A 10789-nucleotide genomic window follows, 5' to 3' on the forward strand; every position below is an offset into this window, starting at 1 on the left:
TAGGTGGGAAACCAAAATCGTGGCATTGGTAAACGTCGGGGACCAAAGTTGCAATTAAGCCAAAAAAAAAAAATTCTGCATATGTTTCTCAATAGTCAAATATATCTCAACAAGAGCAAAATCTACCATACAAACAACACATCAATACAAGTCATTCGTAAATTGGTGGGATCATATGCACTAAAGTGGATATCAAGGGAATGATAATATGACAGAAGCCTAATTAACAAAATACATAAGCTACAGATTGAAAGAAAGAAGTTAAAGGAGAGGAGAACAAGGATCAAACTGGTATATAAGTTCCTCCAAAACGCTACATTAGATATAATCATTCAATTACTCAAGTATTCAAATCTTTCTTCCAAACTAACTACGCATAAGACAGAACAAAAATTGAAAAGAGGCTACATTCTTGGTAAATCAATGTTTACTATTATTATCAGCTGCATTCTCTTCCTTCCCAAGTGCAACCACCACTTTCTTCAAGATGGATTCTGACGGTTGGTGAGCGTTCTCAACTGCCTTTGAGATTACTTGCCACTTCTCTCCATGTTTTGGTTCAGCAGCAACACATCTCTTCAATACATCCTTCTGGTTCTCCTCAGCTCCATGTTGGAGTTCAAATTTGTAGTACAATGCCCAGAAATCCCCAATATCAGGAGCTAGTGTTACAGCCCTATTCAGCCAAGTCCGAGCTTTGTCCACTTTCCTATCATGCCAAAATAATTTGGCCACAGCAGCAATAACATGGGGATCATGGTCACATTTCTTAAGAGCATCCATACTCTTGGTTTTACGCTGGGGACGAGGAACCATCTCAATAGCAGCTGCCCACAAAATACCACTATTGGGACATTCCTGCAATGCTTTTGATATCAAATTATCAGCTTCTTTCTTACTTGCATGCTTCAACTCTGCTCTAACAGCTGCCAGCCAGAGTTCAGGATTTTGAGGATTTCTCTTTCGAGCCATGGTGAGAACTGCTCGAGCTTTACTCAGTCCATTCGTCTCCTCTTCAAGAGTAGCAAGAGAGAGCCAAAGCGGTACACAATTAGGACAGTTTTTCAGTCCAGATTCATACACCTTCTTGGCTTCCTTCAAGTGATCAAGCCGCTTCTCAGGCTGATCAAGCCTCTTTGCATTCTCACCAAGTCGCTCCTCGAGTTGGCCAAGCATCAACCACAATTTAAAGAATGAAGGGAATTGCTTCAATCCTTCATCTAACAATCTCCTCTCCTCCTCAATGTTTCCCAGCTCTCTCTCAACAATTGCTGATTTCATCCACACTCTTTCTGTACCTCCTCTCTCTCTGGCTTTAGCCAGCAACATTCTAGCTCTCTCAGGTTCATGATTTTCAAATTCCAGCTTGAAAGCAGCAAGCCATATTTCCTCAGAATTGGGAATGGCAGCATAAGCTTCTTGGAGAATAGCACGGGCTGCAGGCACATCTCCAGCCAACCACTTCTCTTTAGCACCCATAAGCCAAAGAACTTCCGCCTGTGGTATATACTTAACTGCTGTACGAAGTAAAGCATCAAGGGATTCCCTGGTACCATGACTCTTTTCAAGTTGGGCTGCTTTGAGCCATATGCTCTTCTTCTGCATGAAAACAGACAAGGTCAAGGCATGAGCATATATAGCTCTAGCAGTCTCAATGGAACCTCTTTTCTTGCACTCCTCTGCATCGGCAACCCATGTCCTCTTCCTATCTTCTTCTTCAACCCCAATTCCAATTGTATTTTGGATTATTGATTGGCAAGTTGCAACAGACCCAGCACGTTCCGCTGCCTCGGCTTCCTTCATCCAAGCTTCTCTATCAATCACCACACCTTCCCTCTGCAAAGCCCTGATACCCCTTTCGATTATCTTACCAACCATGGAAGTATTCCCATTAGCCTCTTCTAATTTGGCAGCTGTTATCCATATGGCCGGCTCCTTGGGCAGCCTCTCCCTTGCCCTATTTAGGACCTTCTTAGCATTGTCGTATGTTTCCAATCTTGCAAGTGCGAGCCACAATTCAACATGCAACGGACAACATTCTACAGCTCTGTGAAGTAAAAGACTCGCATCATGTTCATTTGCGAGCTCCACCACCGCCTTCCAAAGCCTAACTGAATCAGGGATGTGCTCCAAGCCTTTCCTCAACACCCTACTCCTGTTCGCATCATCGTGTTCTAATTTTGCAGCCTGCAGCCACAACTTCACAGAACTTGGAATCGACTTAACACCCTGAGCAATCACAGCCTTGGCTTCCTCAGGATTCGCCAACCTACAAGCCTCCAACCATACATCTTCATTCTTGGGACACTCTTCACATCCCTTCTCTATCAATTGCCTAGCCACTTGAAGCTTGCCAGCCAGCTCCTCCAACCTGGCAGCCGCAATCCAGCCAGGAGGATGTTTAGGATTGGTCTGAGTAACACTCTTAAGCAACAACCTTGCCTTCTTGAAATCAGAAATCTCAGCATCACTTGTTATCTTCATACTATTCAGAACAGTCAAATAACCTTTCGGATCCACATTAGTCATCCCTGAAACAGAATCAGACAGCCTATCCAACTTCAAGGACAACACAGTACCTCTTCCCTCTCCCACAGCAGTCAAATCAGTAACTGGGGTTTGTGCCCAGGGAGTCTCAGTCCCACTAGCAACCCTGCTCTTGGGATCCAAAGCTGACACATGCTCTTGCTCCTTCCTTGCCTTCTCAAGAAGAGTATCAGGCACAGGTACAAAACTCTCAAACCTCTTCTTCTTACTCCTTGAGGAATACCCTCCACTCTCAAACTTCTCTAAACTCTGCCAATCATCTGAAGAAAGGGTATACAGCTTCCGCTTCAAATCAGCAAATTGTTCAGTGATTTTGGGGTTAGAAGCTCTATACTTCTCAATCTCCTCCTTCAACCTCGCCTCTCTTCTATCTTTCCTCCGTGAATCCATTCTCTTATCAATCTCCTCCCAAACCGCATCAGCCTCCTTATCATCCTCATCATACTCCGCAGAAGCAAACAACCCAACATCATTCCCTTCAAACTCATCAAACTTCTGATTCTCATCATACCCTTTATCTTCCCCTTCCTCATCCTCCTCATCCTCACCACCCTTCCCTCTCCCCCTTCCGGCGCCACTGGCAGCGGCCGCAGATCTGTCAGGAAGATCAGGAGCTGCACGGGCAGGTCCGATATCAGACCGGGTAGTGAAACCGGTGGCGCCACGACCAAGTCCAGCGACGTAATTCGGCGGCGGCTTCGAGTTGAGGAAATCGAACCGCGGCTTAGGAACCACCGGAGGTTGCATACCGCCGTATAAAGGAACATGGAGGGTGAGCGTTGAGTAGGGTCCCACACCGAGGTCAGAGATGAGGAGGGAATCGTTTACTCCAAGCAATCGGAGACTGTGTGAGAGGAGCAAGCGCTGTTGCGAAACGGGTATGCCATGGGTTTGTTCGATGGCGAGTTTGAGGAGATGGAGGGTGGTGGTTTTGGGGTTTATGTTGAGGGCTAGGGTTCTGCCGTGCGGGGGCACGATGAACACCATGGCTATGGCGGTGAGAGGGAGCACAGAGGTAAGGGATTCAGAAACGACAGTGTTTTGTGAAACGAGGAAGAAAGATTTTGCGTCTCAGATCAGCGAAGAAGAAAGAACTGAGTGAATTTGATAATTTCGGGTTATGGGCTCGGAGGATTTTATTGGATCGGGTTTTAATTTGATAACTGAACCGACTTAAATCGGGTCAAGGGCACATTTGAAATGCATTTTTTGGGCAATTTACAAATTTCCCATTTGGTTTATAATTATTATACTGACTTTTTCTTTAAAAAATTCTAGCAATTTACTTTACCAGTTACCACTTTCTTTCCAGCATTATCCATTGTTCATTGTTTGATTCATTGAAAATATGGGTCTCATTTTGAATTTAATGAGAGTCGCATAAATTTCAATTGATAAATGATAAGAGTTTAATGAGTGTTAATAGCACTATTCGATAATATTCAACATGTTGAATTTTGTCACTATTTGAGTAGCTCTTATACCATTGTTTGAGTGGCGCAAAGGATCACAAGACTTTCATTCTCCAATTTGACACTACTTCTCATTGGTGTCACATCTGAGTTGCAATTCAACATGTTAAACCTCATCAAAACATCAGTTGTATGGTTCTTTTGATGTATGAAAATGTCTTCATTTGTAGTGAGAAATTCTAGACTAAGAAAGTATGAAAGAACACCCAAATCAATCATCTCAAATTTGCCATTGTTGGAGTGACTTTAATATCATAGTTAGAGTGGTGTAACGGATCGCGAGACTCCCATAATTTGATGGCTCATAAGTCATTTGGACATTATTCACCATAAAATAGACAATGAATAAGTGAATCATTTCACTTATAAACTGCTTAATTGTTTATCCTTCCCACGTAGGACTTATTTCATTTGACTCACACTTTTATTTTAACATTGAGCATAATTTGAAGCAAGTGACAATAAAGGTTTTAAATTTTGGGTTGAAGAACTTTTTGCAATTAAAATTGAAATGAGTGATGTTATATCTTCATACTTCATTCTTGTATAGATTCACCTACATACTAAGTGAAAATAAAATTAAATGTTTTTATACATTTCAAAGCTACCAAATCATTAGCTTTTCATCTAATTTTTTCTTCATTTAATATTAAGAGAATTCGTAAGAGGATAAATAATTTCTAATTATGTAAATGCACAAACACCCAAACTAAAACAAATATAACTTCATCACTTTTTCTTCGATAAAAAAAAATCTTCGCTTTTCTAATGATATATGATTTTTGCGCTATATAGAAATCGTTGTTAGGATAAATGAAAAAACAATGTTGACACTTTAAATACGAATATTCTATCTAAATAAAATGTAAATAAAAAGTGATGAATAAGTGATATAATAGAAAATGTAAAGAAAACCATGAAGAAGAAAAAAAGAGTGAAAATGAGATGTGAATATATCAAAACCTGGAATGAAAATCTCATTTCCTGAATTATGTCTCATTTATTAGCCCTACCAATAAAATTTGAATATATTGGTAAAAATGTGCATAATACTAGGCATGGTAGGAAGTGAGTGGCAAATGAATATGAATATATATGATATATAGAAAAATAACCTTATAGCATGGTTGATATATGAAAGATATATAGTTGCTATTTCAAGCTGGTGTTGTGAGTCTGAGAAAGTGAATGGTGAAACAAACACATTACGATCCGATCCAAAGCCAACAACAACAACAACCACATTGAGAGAAAAAAATGGAGTCGTACGACTCGTTCGAGGACCAACCACCATCGCACCACGAATCGCCACCCATCGGAGCACCCTACGACGATGACTCCGGCAGCTACACCAACGGTTTCGATTCTCACCACCACCACCACCAGCAACAGCAACAGGAGTATTACGATTACGGACCCGAAGATGATAGCCTCAACCTCGATCACACCAACCCCAACCCGCTTTCCCCTCCCGTTTACGGTTTCGGCATTTCCACTCCTAACCCTGATGTCATCACTCCCTTCCAATCCGCCCAACCCGACGCCGACGACGATGACGATGACGATGACACCTTCACCGGTGGCAGTGGTGGCGGTCCCATCCTCCCGGACCCCACTCTCATGCAGGAGGAAGGCTCTGCAAGACGCGAATGGCGACGGTCAGATTTCATTCATTTCATTGTTCTTTAATCTTTATTGCGTGAAATGTATTGACATTGTTTCAGGATTTTTACCATGCAAGGGAATGATCAATTCTGGTTCAATGGATCTTGCTGATTTTTTTTTGTTTAATTTTAAGATCTATTTCAATAATTGAGCTTCAATAATTTTCTTCTGGGTATGATTGAATGGGTTTGAAAGAATTGACATAAATGCTAGGCTGTAAACTGCATGAAATTTGTAGATATACAAATGTATAGATATAGAAGTAGTTTGGATTAACTTTTAATTTGTGGGAATTTTTTAACTAAAATAAGTGATTCTTTCTGATCTCGTGATAATTTCCTTACAAATTTATATATAGAGTTTTAACTTATGCAAGAGCAAGATTATTTGATCTTTCTTGTATTCAGAGTATTTTAATGTAATGGATATGTTATGGCTTTTGAAGTGTTAATTGTTAAATGGAACTCAATTTGTGTGGTGATGAAGAAAGTATTACTGTCATGATTGTGTGTGTTTCTTGATTGGTTATGGATAGGCATTTGCTTTTCTGATAGAACAATTTTCATGGATTCTGCTGATGCAGTAAAAATGCCATTCATCTTGAGGAAAAGGAGAAAAGAGAGAAAGAGATGCGGAATCAGATTATAAAGGAAGCTGAAGACTTTAAGGAAGCTTTCTATGCGAAAAGAAAGCTCAATTGTGAGACAACCAAAACCAACAACAGAGAAAGAGAAAAGGTAAAATAGTTAAGTTGATACCCAATTTGCAACTATTATGTAATTTCATCATTTTCATGTCTTCCCTTATGGGCATCAAGCTTTTATTGCGCATTTCCATACTTCTTAATTTGTATGCAAATGAAAGAGAATGAGTATTTAGTATTTACATGCAGATATACTTGGCTAACCAAGAGAAATTTCACAAAGAAGCTGACAAACATTACTGGAAAGCGATAGCAGAGATCATTCCTCGTGAGGTTCCTAATATCGAGAAGAGGAGAGGGAAGAAAGAAGCTGAGAATAAGCCTTCAGTTCATGTTATTCAAGGTCCAAAGCCTGGGAAACCTACTGATCTTTCCCGGATGCGCCAAATGATTTTGAAGCTTAAACAGAATCCTCCCACTCATATGATGCCTCCCCCACCGAAAGAAGACAAAGATGCAAAAGAAAAGAAAGATGGGAATGATGTCAAAGATGGCAAAGATGCAAAGGAGGGAAAGGATGATAAGGGAGGGAAAAGTTCAACACCAACTGCAACTTCAGGTGCTGTAGGAGACAAGCCTGCTTCCCCTGCAAAAGATGCCGCAGCTGCTAATGGTGAATCAAAGGATCCTGCTCCTGTTGAGGGTGAGCAAGGGACTACATCTAAGCCAGAAGCTGCTAAGTGATGAAGACAAGTTATTTTTTTAGCAATTCTTTTTTTATATACATGTTATTTTTATTCTTTTATTCTTGCTAAATTTTGTTCCCTACATTCATGGAGAATAAGTGATGGCCATTTGAAGATACTTTAGGGTTTACAGCATGGCCTGTTGAGAACATTGGTCCAAACTATTGTCCTAGGTTTGTAGGCTTTAGATGCAAATCTTTTGCTGTCATCTTACTTTGGAATTCCTTATCCAATTACAATTTTTCTGCACTCTCTTATCTTTGCAGATTTATTTACCTCTCAGCAACAGATACCTAACATTGCTATTGTTAAACATTAACCTTGACTAAGGTCCCAACGGACCCAACCTATGAAAACTGCTAGGCTGATTATGTGATTTTCCATTACATTTGAGTTTAAGATAAAACTTAGTTTATTTGCTGACTTCTTTATAGCTCAAGCAATCTAAAACATTGTTGCTCGATGAAGATTAAACAATTGCAGGATGTCTATTAAAATTCACTAGTTTTTATCATACCTGGCTGCTAGCAGATGATACAATGCAGATTGCAGAGAAACAATATGATTCCAGTGAAATAATGCTTTGTTGTACTGAAGTTACTCACCGTTGTCATGATTTAACTAATTCAAATGAACTAGTATGAACATCTGAGACAGTTGATTTGATAACACGTTTGAGGTTCTAAATTAGTCATGAAAAGTGTGAAAACACTGTCTTTTATCCACTCAAATTGTAGAATTTTGTCAAGGCATTTTTAGAATTTCTGCAACCAGTTAGTATCTTTGTCATACATACGACTAAGTCAGATTTGATTATGATTCATAAGCAAATATATGAGTAAGTTCCTCTGCTTCCGTTTGCTTTACAAATCACACTTGCAACAATAATAGAAACCTTTTATCACTAAGTGAGTTTGGCTATAAGTTTCAGACAATGCCAAGTCTTGGAATATGCCATTCTGAATCAACAATCTTTGCTCAAAACTAATCTTTTAGTGTCAACAATTCTGAATCTCCTCATGCTAGAACTGTTTACCTTCGAATGTCTGTCCAAATTTCCAGTTAGCAGGGGCGACATTGTAAGATGTGAGTGTTTTTCCACTGCTGATGGTCACCTCAAATGACAGAGGCTGTCGTTGAAGGTTCACATTGCAATGCCAGTTTTGTCCCCAATTCCTTGCCATGGGTATCCATCCTGTTATAGTTCCCTTCACTTTCACAGCAACCACTTCACCATCCAACCCTACATTGGTAATCAGAACTTGATAGAAGTGATAGCTTCCACTCATTGTGAATTTCAGGCCACCGCTTCTTTGACATTTTACTCTGCACAATCAACAAAAGCTTCCCTTGTATTTAAACATTACAAACATGGTTTACTCAATCTATCTCATCAAAACATTTTCTTACCTTGTATACTGAACTGGCACTATATCAGATTTTCTCTTGGCAATTTCACCAAATGCAGCTTCTGACATCTCAAAATGCTGTCTTGGAAAATTGCACCAGCCACCATAATCAGCTGCAAGTCCATAATTTGGAGCACAGAAATCTGTAGCAGTAACAACTACAGAGGGGCTTCCCTGCAAGCACCATAAGATGTGATCAACGCATCTGATCTCATAACAAGCCCCACAAGTACTCCCTCTGTTGAACAAGAAGGTGCTTAACCCAGTACTATATTCCCCATAGTTAACCTTGTGAAGGTCTCCATATCCACAAGCTCCTTCTGTAATCAATGCACAACCACATTGTCAAAACTCAAAAATGAGTATATCATTTATGCTGCTGAGACTACAGGTACAGTGAGCAAGAGAAGTACCTGTAATGAGAGATCCCTCTGTATCTTTGATGTATGTTGCAGTGGCAGACTTCCATTCTTGGTCCATGAAAGCAGCAACATTGCATGCCTGGTAAAATCAGGTAGAGAAGAGTAGATTGTAGAGCACCCATTTGAATGGAAACACTACTCTTAGAGTCTTACTCTTATTAGAGCCTTACTTTCTTATAACTGCAAATGATACTGTATTACTGATCTTCTGGCTAATGATATGAAAAGAGAGAAACTTTGACATTTTGAACTCATGTTGTATATTCCAAGGGGGTCTTTTGTTCTTATCTTGAACAGTCTCTTCTTTTTAGGCGGGAAAAAGGGAGGCTTGGAGGCTGCAGAAAGATTTGAGGCTTTGTTTTGTAGTGGTGTGGTGGCAGACACACAAGGCTGAAAGCTCTGTACTCTGCAGTATGCCGAACAGAAGACTCTTCAATGTGAAAACTTGACTGCCAATGGGTTGCTTTATTAATCATTTTGTTTCAAAGAAAATGCAGTATTTATGTCTTTGAGCATTCTTATTTTGGATATTTCGAATCTCCTTTTCCTGAAATTAATAAGTAAAAACTAAGGGACTTCTAATGTATGTTTGATACACATTTGAAAAACATGGTCGGGTTAAAATCATGGAGGACAATAGTAAAAATTAGGGGAAAACTTTTCTATCCATCATAATTTTAGTTTTCCAGTAATTTTTCACTGTATATCTAAACGTTATGATGCATTTAGATAGTCTAGGAGTATCATGGTCCATAGGTACACCCTATATAAAAGATAAGTGAAATATTTCTCCAACAATCTAAATATAATAATAAAAATTGAACCATTAATAAATAAAAACTGAACGATTCAAATTAAGTTATATTTAAACAGTTAAATCACAAAATTAACCTTCTCCTTCCTCCCTGGCTTTGTTCCATGATAAAGCACTTTCCCTCCAGCGTAGCTCTGCGGCGGGTCCATCTAGTCCCCGAAACGCCCTTCTACACTTGCATGTCACCACAAATTCCCGAGCCAACCATTTCAAGGAATTAGTGTGGTGAGACTTGGAGGTGGAAGCCCATGTTTTATTTAATAATACAAAACAAATTATCACCAAAAACTTATAAAAGAAGTCTTTATCAAGAGGTAGTTTTGGCCATGTAAAATAGTGACATGGTCTGGTGTGCAAAATTCATCTCACATGAGACAAGTTTAGATCAATTACTGCGGTGAAAAAGTTGTTGTCTCGTCAGTATGTTGGAGCAAAATTTGCCTCGTATTATTCAGGTTCACCTCCTGAATTGCTACCCTCATGCTTGGGGTTGTTAACTTGGTAAGGTCCTCTAGAAATTACCATGTAACAATTGAAGAATCAACAAATTAATGAGCCATAATTTGAGTAACAAAAAGTTACCAAATCAAAGTAACCAAAATAATAAATACAAAACCAGTCATCGGTTATGTTTGGCATGCCTAGCTGATAAGCTAGCTGAAAGCTAAAAAGCTACCTGATAGCTAAAAAGCTAGCGGGAAGCTGAAAGCTTATAAGCTAACTGAAAGCTGAAAAGCTACGTAATTGAAACAAAAGTGTTTGGTAAAACTAGCTGTTGAACAAGCTGAAATTGTAAAATGACATAAAAAGACATACTTATATAATTCTTTTTATATTTAACATTACTCTATTTTCACATTAATACCTATATGATATTAATATTAAAATTATTATAAATATTTTAATTTCACTCAAGTTATTTATCATCTTAAAAATAGAATATTAATTTAACTTATTTAATTTTCTATATTTTATTAAATTAAATAGAATAAAACAAATAATTAATTTCTCAAATAAGTTTTCCGATGAAGAAAAATAATAATTTGTAAAATAAAATTATTTGTTTTATTA

At 38.7% G+C, this 10789-nt stretch overlaps 2 protein-coding genes and 1 pseudogene across 2 annotated transcripts; 1 reads left to right on the forward strand and 2 right to left on the reverse strand.

The window, feature by feature from the left end:
- Window positions 1-261: 261 nt before the first annotated feature.
- Window positions 262-3640, reverse strand: LOC130746784 (protein STABILIZED1). The gene has a single exon (XM_057599508.1). The coding sequence runs from the start codon at window positions 3532-3534 to the stop codon at window positions 421-423; it is 3114 nt and encodes a 1037-aa protein (XP_057455491.1). The 5' UTR covers window positions 3535-3640; the 3' UTR covers window positions 262-420.
- A 1508-nt stretch (window positions 3641-5148) lies between these two features.
- LOC130746786 (clathrin light chain 1-like) lies at window positions 5149-7322 on the forward strand. The gene is made up of 3 exons (XM_057599509.1): window positions 5149-5677; window positions 6268-6421; window positions 6577-7322. Exons 1-3 carry the CDS (start codon window positions 5277-5279, stop codon window positions 7069-7071), a joined length of 1050 nt encoding a protein of 349 aa, XP_057455492.1. The 5' UTR covers window positions 5149-5276; the 3' UTR covers window positions 7072-7322.
- A 574-nt stretch (window positions 7323-7896) lies between these two features.
- LOC130742895 (expansin-A20-like) lies at window positions 7897-9331 on the reverse strand (annotated as a pseudogene).
- Window positions 9332-10789: the final 1458 nt, after the last annotated feature.

This window comes from Lotus japonicus, chromosome 3 (assembly GCF_012489685.1).
Source record: "Lotus japonicus ecotype B-129 chromosome 3, LjGifu_v1.2".
NCBI lineage: Eukaryota > Viridiplantae > Streptophyta > Magnoliopsida > Fabales > Fabaceae > Lotus > Lotus japonicus.

Coding starts and splice junctions, on each gene's coding strand:
- LOC130746784 (XM_057599508.1), bottom strand. CDS start 3,534: ATGGTGTTCATCGTGCCCCCGCACGGCAGAACCCTAGCCCTCAACATA.
- LOC130746786 (XM_057599509.1), top strand. CDS start 5,277: ATGGAGTCGTACGACTCGTTCGAGGACCAACCACCATCGCACCACGAA. Junction 5,678..6,267: donor GCAAGACGCGAATGGCGACG/GTCAGATTTCAT, acceptor CTGCTGATGCAG/TAAAAATGCCATTCATCTTG. Junction 6,422..6,576: donor ACAACAGAGAAAGAGAAAAG/GTAAAATAGTTA, acceptor ATTTACATGCAG/ATATACTTGGCTAACCAAGA.